The 19,766-nt window shown below is 54.1% G+C and overlaps 6 protein-coding genes across 6 annotated transcripts; 4 read left to right on the forward strand and 2 right to left on the reverse strand.

Annotated features, from left to right (window-relative positions):
- Nucleotides 1-91: 91 nt before the first annotated feature.
- PODANS_2_190 (uncharacterized protein) lies at nucleotides 92-1,493 on the reverse strand (the record flags this gene model as incomplete). Its single annotated transcript, XM_001910728.1, has 3 exons — nucleotides 92-139; nucleotides 216-574; nucleotides 746-1,493. Coding segments are annotated over 3 exons (1,155 nt in total), but the record flags the coding sequence as incomplete, so codon positions are not given.
- An 864-nt stretch (nucleotides 1,494-2,357) lies between these two features.
- Nucleotides 2,358-4,529, forward strand: PODANS_2_200 (uncharacterized protein; the record flags this gene model as incomplete). The annotated part of the gene is made up of 1 exon (XM_001910729.1): nucleotides 2,358-4,529. The coding sequence occupies one exon, from the start codon at nucleotides 2,358-2,360 to the stop codon at nucleotides 4,527-4,529; it is 2,172 nt and encodes a 723-aa protein (XP_001910764.1).
- A 1,488-nt stretch (nucleotides 4,530-6,017) lies between these two features.
- PODANS_2_210 (uncharacterized protein) lies at nucleotides 6,018-8,576 on the forward strand (the record flags this gene model as incomplete). Its single annotated transcript, XM_001910730.1, has 1 exon — nucleotides 6,018-8,576. The coding sequence occupies one exon, from the start codon at nucleotides 6,018-6,020 to the stop codon at nucleotides 8,574-8,576; it is 2,559 nt and encodes an 852-aa protein (XP_001910765.1).
- Nucleotides 8,577-10,042: 1,466 nt separating this feature from the next.
- PODANS_2_220 (uncharacterized protein) lies at nucleotides 10,043-13,659 on the forward strand (the record flags this gene model as incomplete). The annotated part of the gene is made up of 2 exons (XM_001910731.1): nucleotides 10,043-12,774; nucleotides 12,846-13,659. The coding sequence occupies 2 exons, from the start codon at nucleotides 10,043-10,045 to the stop codon at nucleotides 13,657-13,659; spliced, it is 3,546 nt and encodes a 1,181-aa protein (XP_001910766.1).
- Nucleotides 13,660-14,738: 1,079 nt separating this feature from the next.
- On the reverse strand, nucleotides 14,739-16,200 carry PODANS_2_230 (uncharacterized protein; the record flags this gene model as incomplete). Its single annotated transcript, XM_001910732.1, has 5 exons — nucleotides 14,739-14,786; nucleotides 14,858-15,031; nucleotides 15,102-16,033; nucleotides 16,101-16,127; nucleotides 16,182-16,200. The coding sequence occupies 5 exons, from the start codon at nucleotides 16,198-16,200 to the stop codon at nucleotides 14,739-14,741; spliced, it is 1,200 nt and encodes a 399-aa protein (XP_001910767.1).
- A 1,297-nt stretch (nucleotides 16,201-17,497) lies between these two features.
- PODANS_2_240 (uncharacterized protein) lies at nucleotides 17,498-18,444 on the forward strand (the record flags this gene model as incomplete). The annotated part of the gene is made up of 3 exons (XM_001910733.1): nucleotides 17,498-17,960; nucleotides 18,033-18,218; nucleotides 18,278-18,444. The coding sequence occupies 3 exons, from the start codon at nucleotides 17,498-17,500 to the stop codon at nucleotides 18,442-18,444; spliced, it is 816 nt and encodes a 271-aa protein (XP_001910768.1).
- Nucleotides 18,445-19,766: the final 1,322 nt, after the last annotated feature.

Consider the following 19,766-nt stretch of genomic DNA (forward strand, 5'->3'; position numbering starts at 1 on the left):
TCCCTACCTCCTCGCCGCTACCTGTTGCCTGGTGATACCTTCACATTCTCTGCCTCTATCGAAACCATGAACCTAACGCCCCAAATGCATCCTAATCTTCAGGCACTCCCGAAAACAGTCCAACGCGCATGCGGTGACTCTGTACGTTTATCATGTGTGAGAAGTGACGTTTCCAGCCAAAGGGGAACAAACAGACTGAGGGGAACAAAACTTACGACGGGCAGTTTTGGAATTACGACTCCCAGAACAGCGAGAAAGTTGATTGTAAAATAGGCCAAATCGTAGTGCGTATAGTGCGTACTCAGGAGGAAGAGCACAATGGGGACGCTCAGGAGAAACTTCTTGGCGGGCGTGTACTGGGCTCCATCATCAATTTGCTCCCACATGTTCAGGTTGTCGTACGCTCCGCCGTTGAACTCGAATGGCACGCCGCGGACGTAGTGGAACATGATGTAGGAGCCAAACATGTACGTGATGTTGGTCAACGTCCATGATGTCTCCTGTGAAACGCCGGGGAGACTGTCGTAGAAGATCTTGAGGCCAAAGATCAAGACAAAGTGAATTGTCCATGCACCTGGCCGAGAGAGAGAGATATTAGCATGGGTCTTCCTCTACTTTGAGTCCTTCCTTGATCGTCTTCCCCTCTCAGAGCTTGTTACACTCTCCGCTGCTCCCCCCAGCCTTCCTGAAAGAGTTGATTTCGGCAAACCAGATATCACAAAAGCACAAAGGCAAAAGGCTGTACCTTTAGCATTGACCCAGTTGGCGTTCAGGTTCGGCAGGGCAGACTGGTCGCTCAGTTGCTCAATCGGCTCTGGTGGCTCATGGTAGACCTGGAGGATACTACTAGACCTCCTTCTTCGGCCGGCCTTGTCTGCCATGTTTCCGTGCGTGGATCCACGACGCGGAGGATTGGCGCCCGCGTCGTAAGAGACGGTGCGTGGTATGAGGATTGGGGAAGACAGCTTGGCGGTGTTGGCGGTCGGCGAAGGGTGCGACACACAGGATCGAGAAGCCGGACCGGGAGCTTGGAGGAAACGGGCACGAAGCACGATCGGTCGGCCGGGAGTTAGGTTGGGGAGCAATGCGGTCGGTCGAGCGAGGTCACACGCGGAGGATTGACACAGCCAATGCCAGTGCCAGATGTATCGCCAGTGGGATGATGTCACAACCAATCGCCGAGCTGGACAACAGACAGCACAGGAAGAAGTTGCGTGGTCTGTCCAGAAGCCGAGTGCATGAGTGAGGCTGCGGCGGAGAGCTTGTGGGGGCGTTTGAAGAATCGATGTTCCGTGAAAGCCGAAGAGAGGTGCGTGAGGCAAGGAAGGGGTCTGAAGAGGAGACAAATAGTGGACGCGGCTCCCCCCTGACAGGACAGACGGGCACTGATCTGGCTGCCCTTTTTCGCGACGTATTCTGCTTTTTATTACAACGTGTATTCTGTAGTAGGTAGTGTACTGCTCTTCGAGACTCGGAGTGAGAGCACACAGGATTCAGGTACCAGAGGGAGAGGCTGAGCGGGTGTTGATATGGAGATGCAGCGAGCGGAAGTTGGCTGGGTTCGGCGTCCGATGGCCGGGATAGCCACGACAGCCAGTGACAATGGGGAAAATGCGCAAATGCTGGTGAGAGGTGGTGGTTCAAGGTGGCAATCTGGCCAGAATCAGACCCCCCCAGGCGATGGCCTGTCAGGTACCTCCACTGCGCAGATTGGCCCGAGATTGCGGAGGAGAAGACGTGCAGCACTAACATTTAAATGCCGGCCATTGCAAATTACTGCCTGCGGCCGCTGCGACATGTGCTGATGGGCCGACCTCGTATTTATTAGGGACTTCCATGCCCTGTACCCTGGGGCGTAGTGAGATTTGATAGTGATGCAACCGACTGTCAGGCGGCCCAACATCTGTTGCCGTTAGGCTGCTATCAGAGATGTGTGGCTTTCTCTCCCGCCTGTTTGCTGCTTGCTCCATTTCCAAAGTCGACCCACAAAACATCAACATCATCTCTTTCATCATCAGGCCTCGTCAACGATATCTACGTTTTTACTCTTTACTCTTTGGGCTTTGGCCCCGGTCATGGTGAAGACTGACTGTCTCCCCCTAATACTGTGAAGCTATACCATCTTGGGTCTTCCCCCCAAAGCTACAGACAGCTTACTTATCAAGGTTCGAGAACATCACCAGCTGGCTTGGCAGTGACAGGGATTTGGCCGGCCGCTTTTTTCTCGATTAATTTTTTGACATCTCATCGCGGAAGGCAGACCGCAGACGCGTCATCCCCTGCCTGCCGAGACGACATTACCACCATCATTCCCTTTCGTCCTCTCATTCACCACGGCTATTTTAAGAACCTTCAACATGGATACAGCGCAAGATACTGTGGTGGACGACCACCCAGTTGCCAGGAAAAGATCTCTTTCAGAGGTGGAACCTTCCAGTCCAGCAGGCGAAGAGGATGTGGACTCAACCAGGAAACGCACAAGGACTGTCGAGCCTGATGAGAAGGATGAGGGGGAGATCACAGATTCCAAGTCTGGCTCGTCGCCGGCACCGGAGAGCTTCACGCCAGTCCAGCCCTTCGCCAAAGCTCATAATGGCTGGAATGCTGGTGTCAATGGCGGGTTGAGGATATCCTTTCCCTCGCTCAGGAAGCCACCCCAAACAAACGCTGAGGGTGATCAAGTCCCAGAGGCCCCAGAAGCGGAGTCCGGGCAGCCGTCCGAAGAAAAACCCCAGGTCCAAGGTCAGCCAGATGCTGCCGTCGAGCTTGAGGCAAGGCCGTCTATTGAGGGTCTGATTACACCAGATGGATATCCGAGTCAGCCTAAAAACTCTCGACGACGATCCTGGGATGCCAGGTTCAAGCATTGGTGTATTGAACTGATGAGGCTGAACAAGGACCACGAGGGAGTTAAAGACCCAAAGGTTCTGCGAGAGGCCTGGTCGAACTGGCTGCAAAATCGAAAAAAGCAAGACCCGCTGGCGCAGACGGCGGCACTACGGGCAGCTCAAAGTTTTGAATTCACTCCAGAGGCCCTCACAGAGATGGCATCGGCAGCTCTTGCTCCGGAGAACGAACCAGCATCGCCTGCAGAGCAGCAGAGTGACCGCAGCACAGACAAAGCGACCAGCGATACCGGCAAATCCGAAAACAGCAACAAGCCACTGACAACTTGGGAGGCTGGAGGCATGACCCAACCCATTCGGCCAAACCAGTCCGCACTTCCCCTGGACGCCAAAGACGACCAAGCATGGGAACACATCTTCACCATATGGTGCCAGGACTTGGCTGAAATCAACTCCAAGAAGATCAAGACCAAGGAACCGCGAGACTTCAACAGGATCTTGACGGCTTACAATCAATGGATTGGTACGATTGATGGGCTGCCGAAAATCAGAGCCACGGCAGCCAGGCGTAATGCGAGCAATTACCTGGCGAAGAACAAGGGCAGGGTTGCCTCTCTGCTTTCTAGTCGGCCGTTAGACGACGAGCAAGAGACAGAAGAAGAGGAGCCCAAGGAGAAGGAGGCCGGGGAGGAACCAGTCCCAGAAACAGTGGTTGCGGAGGAAACCTTGCCTCTCGCAGCACCAGTCAACGACGGGAACGAGGAGGTCAAATTCATTCCGCTCACAGAGGGGGAAATGGCGTACCGGGACCGGTACTTTCCCGGCCTTGCTCCGGACGCTGTCTTTTGCGTCATGTGCGCTTCTTCGGAGCACAACTCGGCCGAGTGCCCCGAGATGGCCTGCAAGTTCTGCCACAAAGACCACCCTTGCTGGACTTGCCCTGCTCGACAACGCTGCTCCAAGTGCAAGCAACTTGGGCATTCTGTGGCTGAGTGCAAAGAGCGACTGATACTAGCCCAGGACGAAATGGACTGCGCCCTCTGCGGCTCGCGCGACCACATTGAGTATAGCTGCGTCAACTTGACGAGAAGCTTCCGACCCAACCCCTCCAACACCCCCAAAGTCCAGTCCTTACCCGTCTTTTGTTACCGATGTGGTGCTGAGGGGCACTATGGTGGCGACTGCGGGCTCAGCGCGCTGGAGAAAAAGGGCAGCAGCTTCAACCCATTCACCAAGGCGAACGCAAGCCAGTACGTGGATCCAAACTCTTCAGAGACGGCCCTTGCCTACCGCGGCGGTCACCGGTCTGCAGGAGATTACAGATCAGGTGGCAGACCGGATCTTGGTAAAAGCATTGTCCCTCGCCAGCACATTCAGTTCGAGTCAGACGACGACGATGATGATGAGTTCATACAACCCATTGTTCAAAAGCCGGCGTGGTCTGGGCACATTACCTTCTCTGGATACAGTGGGAATGGCAGTCAAAACCAGGAGAAACCCAGCGTGAGATACCCATCCAGCCTCCCTCCAAAGCCTCCGGCGGTGTCGGTGCAACCACTACCGCGTGGGCCCCCTCCTCCGCTACCTCCAGGGCACAATTCTTTTGGGAGAAAACACGGCGGTGGAGGAAGTAGGGGCGGGGGCAGAAGTGGAGGTGGGGGTAGGGGCCGAGGTCGCTATTAACAGCGAGAAATAGAAGTGATAGATGAGATAAAGCCTCTACCAGTTGCGAAGTCCTGCAGGAAGAGAAAGAATACCACGACATGATGCTACCAATGATCCACATGCCATGACCAGTCCACTCAACTGCTCCTCTCTATGTGGTGGCAGTTTGAAGCACACCGCTTGCGAATCACAGACGATGCAGCAGGGGGGGGAGAAGTTTCGAAACATTTCTGATAGGCCGGCAGTTGGGCACCGGGAGGAAGTGGGGGGCGCGTCCTGGTCGCGACTCAAAAGACTTTCTCGGCAATTTGAAAGTGAGGCCTCGGAAGGCGGTGGTTTTTGATATGTCCACGACTGTGAGCATGAGCATGAGCATGAGCATGAGCATGAGCATGAGCATGAGCATGAGCATGAGCATGAGCATGAGCATGAGCATGAGCATGGGATGGGTGCTCCTTTTGAGTGAAATATTCGATATCGGCATGTAAGGAAACCCAACGTGGGCCATGGAGGCCTAAGGCAAAGGCGACATTGTTCTGGAAGACGGGCGGGGCGCTTAATGGCTTTATGTGATCGGCCGCGGAACCAGCATCGCGCCAGTTTCGTGCACCAATCGCGCGTGTTTCGCGCGACGTGGCCTGCCAAGAGCTATCTCAACGTTCTCGACGCCATCGATTGGACAGAAAGTCACCGTCGACGAGGACCCTGTCTTGTCCTCCCGCCCTGTCTTTTATCGATAGCGACTTCCCCCCCTGGCCTTCCCCGCAACTTCAAGTGCCGTTTCAACATCTCCCAGTGGTCGAGAAGAGGCGGCCTTGAGACAGCCTGCAGACGGCCGCAGTTGTCGCATGCAGGTCTCGTAGCCTCCAGGCCACTCAGGAGACCCGGCGCGGTCCGCACACGTCGGTCGCGGTCGCAGCACTGTTCTCATGTCCCTGGCCCTACCTTAAATCCACGCTTGTCCAGCTGCATGTCCAGTCCAGAGCTGCAGAGGGACATGGGACAATGAGTCACTCACCACCACTCGTTCTCCCAGGTCGGCCATCTGGGGCGACGACGAACCATGACCCCTAGCGAAATCGCGCACGAGAGAGGAACCGCGAAGGGGGAAAATTGGGAGGTTGTTGAGTCGGTAGGGGAGGAGGAGGAGGAGAAGGGGAAGGGGGGGCTTGTATAACTTGGTCCACGGGCTTTCTCTCGCGCGTCCGGTGATCAAGAATTTTTCTGTTCCCATTTCCCCATCACACCTCTTCTTTTTAGATCAAGCAGATATCTATTTCCCGGTTCTCAGCGAGAAATACAACCCGTTCTCTTTCTCTCTCGTCTCTGACAGAAATCTCAGGTTCTCAGGTTCTCACCTCCACAGCGTTTGCTATACACCTATCTCACTTACACATCTCACCTACACACCTCACTTGAAACCACCACGTTTTGCTTGGCGCAGGGCTCCTGGCAGTTCCCAAACATTCCAGTGTTGGTTGTGTTTCTTGACGACATGCTAGAGCTATGGCGTCAAGTACACAATTATTCTACCACCTTTGGCAGGAGGAGACGGTGCGCGAGAGATTCTTCGAGCTCTTGTCCAAGCAGGACCTCTGTGCCGTGAGAGTGGCCAATTCGGCCTGCTGCAATCTCGTCACCAGGCGGCTGTTTGTCCGCATCAACTTGACCTTCACATCAAACACCTTCACCAATCCTCACCGCATTCAGGCCTTGTCAAGGATTGGCCACCACATCGAGCACCTCAGCTTCACCTTTCCCCATTCCAATGCCACCTTTCTACCCCCTCTCATTCACCCACAGACAGGCCAGGAGATCCTGTTTCTGTACAACCCCCACACGTCCATGGCTTCGGCGCTCACAAGGCCAAAGTATGGCAATTCGGAGCTCGGCGACATCCTCACGCAGCAGTACCCGCCTCTTTTCCATGCGGCCAGTAATGTTCCCTCCTTCATCAACGCCATGAAGCACATGACCAACATGCGCCACCTCACCATCAGAACTCCCGGCCAGGAGCCCAGTGAGCGTTACCGGAGGGACATTGTTGATTACGCCCTCATCAGCCTCCGCATCTCAGTCGAGCGCGCGCCTCTCACCAAGCTCACCAAGCTTTCGCTCTCTGGTGTTCACCCTTCCTCCTTCAACTACCTCCGTCACAAGCCGGGCTTCGGCGCTCTCCCCTCGGCGGCCCTCCGATGGCGTCAAATCAAGAAGCTGTACATTTCTGTCGAGAGCTGGGACTTTTATGGCCCTGCCCCCGGTCTCGACCACCTCAAGATTATTGACGACTACATCCGGGAGTTTGCCCCTCAGCTGGAAAAGTTTTCATTCACTTGGCTTGGGAGGAAGGGACCCTGCCCCATTGCCCTCTCTGGCGACCCCCTTTTCGCCGCCCCAAGACACTCCAAGAAGCTGTTCAACGAGGTCACTTCCCCCATGTCTCCTCTTCCGCCCAAACCACTTAGACATTCGCTCGTGATGCCCAAGTTGAGGTGCATGGCGGTCAAAAACGCGACGATGAATGGGCAGCAGGTGAAGGGACTCGTCGCCGACCATCGGGGCACTGTCAGGGAATTTGACTTTGACAATGTGGCACTCATCAGAGGCAGTTGGGACGATGCGCTGGGCCCACTGGTGGACAAAGAAGAGGGCGGCAGTCCCGACAGCTGGTCAAGAAAATCATTCGCTTCCGCAGGCTCAAACACAAGACCCGGGACATCCAGGACAAATACCTCGGCAGGGTCTGCGGTGGCAAACTCGTCGGAGGACGAAGCTGTCACACCGTCGTCGGCTGCGGCCGAGGCAAGCAGGGAGTTGTTCGAGGTCGACCTGGAGGGAATGGTCTTTGGCGGCGTCAACGACGTCGACAACTTCGAGGCCGGGGTGGAGGAGTGGGCTAGGGGTGTTACTGCTGCCGCTGCTTCTGCGTCTGCCAGCAACGACCGCTTGGATGACTATGATGACGTCGCCTCTGACATTGAGGCCGCCAAGCAGGCGAGCGAAGGGTTCAGCACGACGCTTAGGAAGAGGAGATTGAGAAAGAAGAGGAGGCACCATGACCACGATGAAGAAGACGAGCGCAAGAGCCAGAAGAGCACCGAAAAAGAAAAGGAAAAGAGCACTCGCCACTTTCCCGGCCTCGGCAAGAGCAGCAGCAAGCTTACGCTCAAACACTCGCGCAGCCGCAGCGACGAGACGGCTTCCACCACCCCCAAAGAAACCAAAGATCGTGAACGCTCTGAATCCCGTCCTCGTCTCCAACGTCGCCGCCGTCACCGTCGCCACCACTCCTTGGATGATGCTCTCCCAGCTCTCCCTACAATGCCGTCCATGCCGGAGGTGGTTGGCTCTGACGACGAGTCCTACTTCAACTCGCAGCACCCTTACTATACCTCCCCTGGTCCATCCACGCCACCCCCCCTCACCCGGTCTAACTCTCTGTCTTCCTCCCATTCTGTCTCCCCGGCCCCTTCCCCATCCCCTACCGGAAATAACAGGGGCAGCTCCAGAATCGAGATCTCAGTCCCTCTCCTCAACCCGGACCCCTTCCCCGTCCTCCTCCAGCCAACAGTTTACGACCCCTCGGCCAAGACCGGGCCGTTCGTGTGCTCCGTTGTCGGAGAGGAAGACCATGGGCTTTATGAAGACGACGGTCTGAGCCCAGCACAGAGATTGATCGAAGCGGACATGCTTGCCGAAGCGCAAGAGCGTGAGGCTAGGTCGTCTGCGCTCAAGAGAGCGAGGGAGGCAGTCATGACGAAGCTCTCGAGAGAGTTTTCGAGAAAGGCCAACGCGAACAGTGAAAAGAACAAGGGGTCGGCGGCGGTGCAGCAGGTCGCTGGGATGATGAGCCTTGCCGATTTACCTTTGCACCCTTTGCATACCGGAGGCAATGCTAGCAGCCACAATGTGGGCGGAGGCAATAACAGTATCGGATGCAGGATCCGGGAAGGGCTGTTTGGAAAGAGCATGGCGAATGTGGCCGAGTGCAGGTCGGATCAGCAGAGGGTGACCATGGAGAGTAACGGCAGCGTGTTGGTGCCGCTTATTTTTGCCAGGTCTTGAGGTGGTTTAATGGGGTTTCTTGTCACTCTTTATCAACACCTTTTTTTCTCTGTCTTCTCTCATGTTAACGAATGAACGGACGGGGATGACAAGACACGGTGTTATGTATTTATGATTCAAGGACGGAAAAAAAGGACTGGCTGGCATACTTTGGCAAGGTACAGGTGCAACGGACCGGTCAAACAAAGATACCTTGGGAATGGCATCATCGCTGGTGTTGGGGATGGCGGGACATGGAAGGGTGTGTGATTGGGCGGTGGGTGGCAGTTGTTTTATGACATTTACGACCATTTTTACGTTACTATTCTGAACATTGTTATTTATCATCATCGACTTGACGATCATTACCATGATATGATATATCTCAAGTCTCTGTACCTTACTTATCTTTTGGTATCACCGAACTATGCGCACCTTGAATTCTAGAAATCCCTCAGTACCTACCTTACCTAGGACAGAGACAGCAGACGGTGTGACAGGGTCCGAAACAGAAACTCTGTGACACTGACTGACTGCTTTGGCTGCCAAGTGCTGGTGTTTCGAGGGCGTCCAAGAAAAAGGCATCAGCATTGATAACAATCCCATGCCGTCCAACCAAGAAAGCGATCGAAAATGGGCACGCTCGGCTCACTCAGCAGACAAGACTTCTTGAGATCAGCGATCACCAAGCGATGAAGCGATGAGGTGCAGCGACCAACAGGCATGGGACGTGCTCCGACGAAGTGCCTGCAACGGCTTGGCAGCACTGTTCTAGGCCCGACCGAAGGGCCGGGACGAATCAGACCAGAGCTTGCAAATATCCGTGTCCGCCTTCAGGGTGGTTGCTAGCCCCGACGGGCATAGCGTGGACGTGTTCGCTCAGCTTCCCTGTCCCAAAAATCCTTGGAACCTGGAGATTTGCTCCATCTGAACCCGCGAACCCGCCGCCGCAATCAATTGAGAGCCTCGACAGGTTCCCGCCCTGGGGCTAGAAGCTCAGAGCTCAGACGTCGTTTACGGTTTCGCTTTTTGATTGATTTCGTCCTTCTATCATCTGTCTGTCAGTGCTGTCAGTCTGTCCGTCTCTCGCCCGCCTTGTGCCTGTCCTGTTCGTCTTCTTTGTCAGCCACGTGTTGTCCCCAGCAATCAGATCATCCGAACCTCCTGACCTGACAGGCCCTCCCGATCTATCTCGGCTTGCTTTGACTATCCGAAAACCGAACTGACGCACATAACCCACAGACGACACCTGTCGGCCACCATCCTGTCCGCATCTTTATGACTCGGTCGAGCCGGTATTGAGTCTAATCGCCGTTCACCTACGAGCAACCGAAGCCCTGGATATCGCCCTCCCTCCCCCGAACTGTCACGATACGGTCCCGTCGACACGCCCACCAAGCTCCGAGCCTCCCTACAGCAAGCAGCATGCATCGGCCCCGACAGACCCGTCCAGACTGTCTTTTATAGTCTGCCGAAGTCTGCCGAAGATGAGAGTCGCGATCCGGGAGCAGCTCGCAGCCCTTGTGATATTTGCCGTCCTCGTTGCGCTCGCCATTGTCTCGATTCCAACATGGATATTTGTCAACAATTTTGTCATTGGCGTTGAGTCGGGTGGTCTGCTTCTGACTGCCTCGCTCAAGGCTGCAAGGATATCATCCGAAATCGATCTGATTCAGACAACATGTCTTACCATCTCGACGCGCTTGATGCTGCAACAAGCATTCAAGAACTATTATCAAGGGAAAACCGAACCTGGAAGCGAAGATCCCTGGGTGGAAGCCGTCGCCGATCTCAAAAGCGCTCTCGGCAGCTCAGGCTTCTCGGGACTTGTGCAAGGCCGCTTATACTCGAGGAATTCAACCGGCAATGCCAATGGGCTATTGAGTATCACCGGAAACGGAAACGGTGGCCCCATTTATCTTCCCTACCTGGGAAGTAACGGCTTGCCGGTTGTGCTTGGAGACGATACTTATGGCAACGGCTTCCCGCCCATGCTCTATCCAAACATCAGCTACCGAAATAACGGCCGGCAACACCAGTTCGTCAACACGACATCCTTCTCCGCCGAGGTCTTCCCCGGCGTGTCTCTCGGCAACGGAAGTGATGGAAATGGCATCCTGCTTGGCCCTCTAGTTGTCAACTCCAGCTTTGCCCTGGTTTCCATCACCGTCCCCGTTCGCCAGAACGACCAGCCCCGTTATATATTGGGATACATGACACTCGTTGCCACTGCGAATACCTTGATAGATGTCCAGAGGTCTCGGGAAGGGCTGGGTCGCACGGGAGTGGTCCTTTTCATGGGCTCTACGAACCCTTGGAATCACTTTGAGAGGCGGGTAGCGGCATCGAATGAAACATGGCAACCGCCGCCGGACGAGTTCTCCAAAGAAGATATACACTTCCTCCTCCCACCCCATCCGCCAGAGGATCAGGATGATCGTCATGACCAACACAGCTATGAGTCGGGAAACTTTGGCGCTCCTTTCCCCGTAACTTCTTATCCCATGGTTCACGACGTCTTCCGCAAGCAAAACCTTGAGCATCCCAACTATGCAATCAGCGACCTGACTACTACCAACGAACAAGGGCACTCGGTGGCGGTGGGTGCTGCCCGACCGCAAACATCACTGGTGTCGTGGGCTGTGGTGGTAGAACAAGATGCAAATGAGGCCTTTGAACCCATTCACACCCTCAGGAGCATCCTCTTGGCCTGTGTGTTTGGCACCTTGGGACTTGTGCTGCTCCTGATCTTCCCTTGCGCCCATCTCAGTGTTATGCCCATTTTGAGGCTCAAGTCTGCCACAGAGAAGTCGATCGCCCCGCCAGGTTACGAGGATGAAGACAGCGACTCGTATGACGAAGAAAACCCCAGCTCGGGGGGCACAACTTCCGGGCGGCTATCCGAAAAAACGATCGTGGGCAAGATTCGCCGTCACATCCGCAGACGTAGACGAGCCAAGGCTCGGCAGGGCATTTCGAATGAACCCACTCGTCGACAGTTCAAGATACCAGCACGTGTGGAGGACCGCAAGCACTTTGTGACGGACGAGCTGACGGAGCTTACGCAAACATTCAACGAAATGACGGATGAGCTTTTGAAGCAATACACCTCGCTGGACGAGAAAGTGGCCGAACGGACCAGGGAGCTCGAGATCAGCAAGAAGGCTGCCGAGGCTGCAAACGAGAGCAAGACCCTGTTTATCGCCAACATCTCGCACGAGCTCAAGACACCGTTGAATGGAATTATGGGCATGTGTGCAGTTTGCATGGAGGAAGACGACATCGTTCGTATCAAGCAATCGCTCAAAACGCTCTACAAATCGGGAGATTTGCTGCTCCATCTGCTTGAGGACTTGCTCAGTTTCTCCAAGAACCAAATTGGGCAACAAGTCAGCCTTGAAGAGCGGGATTTCCGGTTGGGTGAGGTTCGATCACAGATGCTTGCCATTTTTGACAAGCAAGTCCGGGAGAACAAGGTCAGCTTTGCTGTTAACTTTGTCGGCACCGAATACATCGACGGAAACCCAAGTCCAGAACGGACAAGCATCGACAAACGGCTTCCTGCTCTGGGCCCCCCTGGTGTCGGCAGGTTGAAGGATATGTGTCTCTGGGGAGATCAGCATCGTATCTTGCAAGTCATCATTAACCTGGTGAGCAACAGCTTGAAGTTCACGCCAGCAGGAGGCAAGGTTGAGCTCAGGATCAGGTGTCTTGGTGAGATCGAGCAGCCAAGTGATGAGAGTAGGACATCGTCCTTCTCCAAAAATGGGTCCAACCGCCCGGGACGAACGCGTCATCGCATGGGTTCCGGGTCGACACATTCGGCCAGTTCCAAGGGCGGGCAGTCTCCAGCGTCACCACCACCAAAAACAGATGGCACGGCGCTCTCCATCAACCCCGTTGATCGAAAGGTTTCCACCCACATTCAAATCAGAGAGCGCTCACCAACACCTCCACCGCCGAATGCAAGAACGTACATGTTCGAATTCGAAGTGGAAGACACAGGCCCTGGTATCCCCGAGCACATGCAGCAAAAGATCTTTGAGCCTTTCGTACAGGGCGACTTGGGCCTGAGTAAGAAGTATGGCGGCACCGGTCTGGGACTGAGCATCTGCTCGCAGCTGGCGACCATCATGGGCGGTAGTATCTCGCTGAAGAGTACTGTTGGTGTTGGTACGACGTTCACCATGCAGATACCACTCAAGTACATTAGAGATCGGTAAGTCAACAAGCCTTTTTATTCATGGTGATGACGTGGTCATGGCTAATTGTTTCTCGTAGCGCTTCCAGTACAGCATCCAGTAGTATTGGGTCTCGTCCACAGAGCGTGTCTTCAGCAGACGGGCGCGCGGCTGCTGAGGCTGACCGGCGGAATTCGCTATCTAGAGCCTCCAACGACGTCCAGCCTCCGCCATCTACCGTGCTCGATAAGCAACCCCGCCTAGTAGGCCTGAGACAGCCATTTTTTGCGACAAATCTCACAGCCCGCCCTACTGCAGAGGATCAGTTGGCCGTGATTGATCGCGCCATGGAAAACAAGCCACCTGAGCAAGGGAAGCTCCGCGTCCTCGTGGCCGATGACAACTCGACCAACATTGAAGTTGTCAGTCGAATGCTCAAGCTGGAAGATATCTACGATGTGACCATTGCCAAGGACGGGCAAGAAGCATATGATCTTGTCAAAGCCAACATGGAGAACAACCAGCGCTTCGATGTCATCTTCATGGACATTCAAATGCCAAATCTCGATGGTCTCCAGTCCACTCGATTGATCCGAAAGATGGGTTACTCTGCTCCCATTGTTGCTCTGACCGCATTCTCCGAGGAGTCCAATGTCAAGGAGTGCATGGAATCGGGAATGGATGAGTTCCTGAGCAAGCCTATCCGACGGCCGGCATTGAAACAAGTGCTCAAGAAGTTTGCCACCATTGAGGAAGAGCCCGAGACATCAAGCTTGACGACAAAGAAAACCTCGCCAAACCAGACCCCGGCACAGACGCCAGGCCAAGAGAGCTCCGACCCCCTTGCTCTCACCAATGGAGACGCCGTTGCACCTAAGGCTAAGGGAACTGCCCATGGCCCTCGTATAAATGGTTCGGCCTGAACTGCATCTTGATCTCCCGCCTTTCAATACACTTTCTGTCATATCTCTTATAATCTGGCGGTTGCTTCTTGGACGAAGATATAATCAGCATACTATTTCGGTGCAAGGCGTTTTTGGATTTTGGTCTTTTTTTCTCTTCGTTCTTCCGAGCAAGGCGTAGGGCGTTTGCTGTTTTTTTTTCTCTTCTAGCACGATTCCAACCCCCAATCTGCTTTTTGGGCGGGTTTCTAGAATGCTCGGTGGGTTTGCCGTCTCTGCTGCTATGCTGGACGAGACGGGCTTGCCCGCCAGGATCTGCTATATCTATCTTCTTTGCTCTTTATTCTTTTCTTAACCCTTTCTCATTGAAGTGTAGGATTGGCCGAGGGCTTCTTGGGATGGGGTAGCTCGTGTATATGGGCCATGTTTTTTTTTGGGTATCTAGTGTTGGACCGGCAAGGCAAGGGGAATAAAAAGGGTCAGTCGGGTTTTCTTTGTGCCAACGACCAACATAAAAACTGGTCAGGAGCAAAAACGAGAGAAGATGCAGAGGTACATAGTAATTTTTCTTGTCAATTTGTTGATGGGATGGGTGGCCGCGGTAGGCAGAGGTTGCTTATGAGGTTGGAAGGGTGTGGTTAGTTTGCAAATATAGGAGCTGTTCTTGTCTTGAGAGTCATAACTTTATGTCTGAAATTTGTGAATACATGTTGTTTTGTAGGGTCAGGGCCTAAGGGGGTCTCATTTCAAAAAGGGGGATTCAGGGGTAGGTCCATATTCACCTCTACTATGACGCCAAATTGAGCAGCGGCCATTTAAAATTATCATCGTAATCATACAAAAAAACACTTGCACTATGAAGACCCTAGGAGAAGGCACACTAATTTGCTGCCCAAACAACGCGACTGCTGAACCGTGCTCTCAGTCTCAAAACCAACGGCAAAGGCATTCGTTCAATGTGCTCAATCCAATCAAACTCCGTCAGACCATCAACCCGAACCAAACCAAAAGTTATCAACTCAAAATTCAGAATGAGTACATCCTCTCATGGTATAACCTCTTCCTCTCCGTCTTCCCAAGACAAACTCAGACCTCCCCCCCTAAGCATGGCCGTTCTGTTGTCCAGTCATGTAAGCACTGAATGATCTCTGTTGCTATTGTCAGTCACGCAGTCCTTTGTCAGGAGAAGGGGTCTGAAAGAAAAAAGAAGAAAACATACCGCGTTTCTGGTCTGAATAAACACCGTCCCTGGGCCGGTGAACTTGCAGACGAGACCTTCACCAGACGCAAAGCCCGAAATGATGCCTCCCGAGGTGACCCGCTCCATGATGTACTTGACGTTCCAGGCGACCAAGTGGCCGTTGTCCACGATGTATTTCTCGCCTTCGGCCAGCTGTTTCCATGACATTAGCATTCCGGAATGTTTATTGTCAAGACTGGGCGGGAGAAAAAACAAAACTCACGTCTTTCCTGATAATGGCACCAAAGCTCGTCAGCCACAACAGGCCCGTCCCGCTAATCTTGTACACCCAGAGCCCCTCCCCGCTAAACATGGCCTTCCCCAGCCCCTGCCTCTTGTAGTCCTTGATCACATGCTGCGTGCTGGCGAGATACCCATCGTGGCTCACCGACCACGACTCGTTCCCGGTCAGCCTCAAGCTCGTGATGTCGCCCAGCATCGGCGGCGCGAGCAGCAGCTCTCCGGGACCGGTGTAGTGTGACTGGCTCATCTCGCCGCCCGCCACCAGCTTCTTCATGCTGAACTTGTAGGAGCCTTTGAGCTGGATAGACGGGGACATGGCAATCATGGCTCCGGGTCTCGCCTCAAAGGGGCAGCCAATGGCGAGCTGGATTGTGAGGACGGTATTGCAGTCGCGGTGGCTGATGCGGTAGGAGCCACCGTTGAAGGTGCCCACGTCGTCTACTACTGTGGAGGTAGCACCGACGAACTGGCCAGCGGCTGGGGCGCCGAGCAGGGTGCTGGCTACTGAGGAGGGATCCATGGTTACGGGTTGCTGTTGCTGTTGCTGTTGCTGTTGCTGTTGCTGCTTCTCGGCTGGATAAGAGGCATCCTTGTCTTCTGTGGGATATGAAGGAGGCGGTGCGAACTGTTGTGGCTGCTGCTGCTGCTGGGATGTCTGTGATTGACTGCGTGCGTGTGTGGGCAGCGCAGCGTGTTGCGCCGGCGAGGGGGCTTGGGGTGGTGATGAGAATTGTGGCTGCTGGGGAGGAGGAGGGTACTGCTGGGGTGAAGAGGCAGCAGGGGGTGGTGTGGCAGCAGCTTGAGGAGGAGGAGGGTAGTTTCTACCCTGAGAGCTGCTTGGGGGAGCTGGGTAGGAGAACTTGGTCTGAGTCGGGGGAGCTGACATCGGTGGAGGCGGGTAGCTCTTCTGTGCTGGATAGGTCAAAAGTTATTAGCATATGGAATTCTCTCTACTGAGGATGTAAACAGTCCATCGTACTTCCAGCACCGGCCGATCCGGGAGGGGCTATTCTGGTCAGCGCATCCAGTTGCCAGAGTTGAGTTAAGCAATAAGACTCACGAGGATAATAGCCGGACATGCTGTAGAACTCACGAATACACTGAGGGTATGATGATGCACTTTCTCTTCTTCTATTCAAACACTGTTAGCATTGCGCAGCAAATCATGCACCCTTCAGATCATGGATCCAGACCTACACCCCGCACTTACAAGTTTCCCCGCGTTGATATCACAAGGGACTCACTTTGGTGACAGGTCCTGGGTATCACTGTAGTTTTTGAAGAAGATGAAGAAGAAGAATGTATTTGACAATACTAAGGGAAAGTAACAAGCTACAGCCTCACGAACAGACAAAAAAGAGGAACAGGAACGGGGAAGAGGCCAACCCGAGGCAGCTTTTGAAGGGCCGCGCAACGAACGACCCCGCAGCCGCCTCCCCATGCTTTTGCAGCTTGTCGAGGCTGCCCACCACAGCGGCATTCGAGGGGGGAAAATGGCTGACGATCCAATCAGACAGCTTCACCTACCGTGGGCAGGCACGGGGAGCTTATGGACGAGGGCGCTTAGATGGATGAGTGCGAGCAGACTGAGCTGTTGATTGGCCGGCCAAGCATAGGGGTCGTACCAGTGCATTCTTCATCAGCATCCAGCCATCTGGGCGTCGATTCGGAATTGATTGCATGGTGCATCTTTAGGGTATCTTCCATGTCGTTGGCGGTCTCGGGGCTTTTTATAGATCCTGTCATTCTACACGACAATGGTGCCCTTGAGAGTTGTCACTTCATCCAAAGTCAATGCATGGGTATAGGTGAGGTGTCACAGGCCTTGGCAATCGCAGCTGACGGCGGCTGGCACCCTTCCAGGAAAAGGTCCAGACCATTCCCCCAACGGCCCGGTGAAATCTCCGCTTACAGATAATTGTCCAATTAGAACGCACCAGATCGAACATGATTGCATCACTGCGCATGTGCCAAAGCGGGAGGAGCTTCGTCGGGAGCCCGGAGCTATCCTGACGAGGGAAAAAAAAGATCCAACGTCCGGAACTCACTCAGCACACATCCCGATCCCGATCCACATCGAACCACTCCGCCGACCGTCCCCCGGTGACCCGCTCGGTGATCAACAAATCAACAACAACAACAACGACAGCTCGAGCCTTGAAAAGGAACGCCCAGCCGTTGACCCTTCCTCAGTCAGCCGAGAGGGAGCCCGTGACGACGCTCTTCGCCGCGCCCTAGCTCGGCGTTAACGGAGAGACAACAACCCCACCAGCGCAAGGAACCTTCGGTGACGACTTTGTTAAAAAAGGTGGAAGGGCGAGGTGGACTGTAGACAGCATTGTTCAAACCGACACAATTTCGATTACTCACGCCGTCATGTTACGAACAGCCTTCGGGACGCTCGAGGCCCTTGTGGAGCGGAGCGCCTTGTCCATTACCAGAAATACCACAGGGAGACAGCTTTGGGCGAAACGGATATCGGCCAATACAACCAACGGACTACCATGGCATTGGAGGGCGAGGTTGTCACAGCTTAGACAGGCTTCACCAACCAAGTCCGCCTCGAACAAGAGCCCCTCGAAAGCCATCCCGCGCCAACAACTCAAAAACTCTTTTTTCACATCACGGCGGAATTTTCACTCTTCCAAAGCGAGGCGGGGGGATTCTGAGTCGGCCAAGAATGGGACTAAGACCACTGGGTCGCTGAGCCTGCGCGATAGGTTGAAGAAGCTATCGAGAGAGTACGGTTGGACGGCCATGGGTATCTACCTGGCTTTGTCTGTCTTGGACTTTCCCTTCTGCTTTCTGTTGGTGCGGACTGTGGGCACGGAGAGGATAGGTAGGAGCTACCCCAGTGTAGTATATACTGCTGGGACAATCAAAGCTGACTGGTGGCCTTGGCGTTGAACAGCTCATGTCGAAGAAGTAGTGGTGTCGAACGCAAAAAAGGTGATTCCGGAGCGAGTTCAGAATCGATGGAACGAGTATCGCAAGTCGTTGAAGGAAGCAAAGCAAGAGCTCACTGGCAAGGCTGATGCCGAAGTGGTGGGCCATGGCGTAGCCGAAGCGGAGGAAGCAAACAAGGGAGAGGGAGCCAGTAAGTTCATGCGGTGCTTTTGTGCCATGTCACGACACGTAACCTAACATTTCGTCTAGGCTTGGCAACCCAGCTCGCGCTGGCTTACGCTATTCACAAAAGCTTCATCTTCTTCCGCATTCCCTTGACAGCAGCTATCACTCCCAAGATCGTAAAGACCCTTCGGGGTTGGGGCTGGCAAATCGGCAAGCGCCCGGTCAGGCCACACAAAAAGGCATCTGACTAGGACCTCGAGTAGGCTCTGTGGTCTCTGGACCAAGCGGTTGCTCGCGCCTGTGACAACTGTATGCCGACATATAGCGTTTGAGTATGGTATGTCAAAGCTGCATTTTGTCTAGAGAAACCTCTCCCTCATAGAATATGTAACATCACCTCTGTTCCACTTATCGTCTCCTTTTGTTTGACCCGGGATATCGTGGATGTCTCGAGCATAATATATGGGGGGGGGGCGTCAAAGTTCAGCGCAGATCCCCCCTGAGTCCTGTCCAACATGGAACTGCGGAACAATTCCGCAAAACACAGACTTTTAGCTTTCTCTCTCGTTTCGAAACGCAAAGCAATTCCGGGTCGCCGAGGCAAGCGATGTTAGTGCGCGCGGGCTGCCTCCTGTTAGTTCTCCGAGTCGACGTCGGAGCATGTCGTCAGAGCCGCAGCAAGCGACTAGTCCTGTCAAATGGGCAATGATGTGGGATGAAATGTCTGGAGGCGGAGACAACTTTGCATGGCATGGTCATGGGAACCCTGTGCATTAGTGCAGAGGTCAGAATAAGGTTTACGCTACTGGGCAACGTTCGTACAAGGACCAATCACCTCTGCTTCTCTGGACGGACTTTCAAGGTTTCCTGGTTTCAAATCACGCCTCGCGTTGTCAATTGCTCTCGTGGCGGTTAACGGGAAACCCCTCCCGCGTCGTCTGGAGACCGGGTGGTCCCTACGGGAGAGGTACGAGGTAGCAGAGCGAGGCATAGCCATGGCCCAGTGACAGGGACTTACTCACCAGGGATGGACCGTACCGAGGCTCTGGCATTGGAAGAGTGGTTGACGGCATCATCATCATTACCAATCGAGGGACACTTTAACCTTTGCCCTGTGGTGAGAAATCTAACGCCTACAGGAGGCAGCCCGTCTCCATGATCAAGCCCCCTCCTTGGAGCTTTCACAGTCAGATGAATCAGCCAGGATACCCTACCCTAGGTCTGCGTTGGGTTCGAGAATAAGGTCCGATGGTTGCGGGATCTTACCTTGATATCTGCTTTCCAGGTCCCCGAGAAGTCCCCGACTACCCCCTTTCTCATCGTGCTCCACGATTCATCGCTTGGGCCCTCAGCTACATATCGCTCGCCCCCCATCCCACCACCCCTCCGAAAATACATATCTTGGCAGACGTTTGAAGTCTTACGATCTTGACATCGACGTAGTTTGGCTTCTTTTCGCTGTGAGTTTGGCAGATAGCATACCTTCTACAATCCTGAAACTCGAAGTGAATGCAAAAATATCACCATAAACTGACCAGATATGGGAGACCAAGACTGGAACGATAACTGTCTA

Source organism: Podospora anserina, chromosome 2 (genome assembly GCF_000226545.1).
Source record: "Podospora anserina S mat+ genomic DNA chromosome 2, supercontig 2".
NCBI classification, from domain to species: Eukaryota; Fungi; Ascomycota; class Sordariomycetes; order Sordariales; family Podosporaceae; genus Podospora; species Podospora anserina.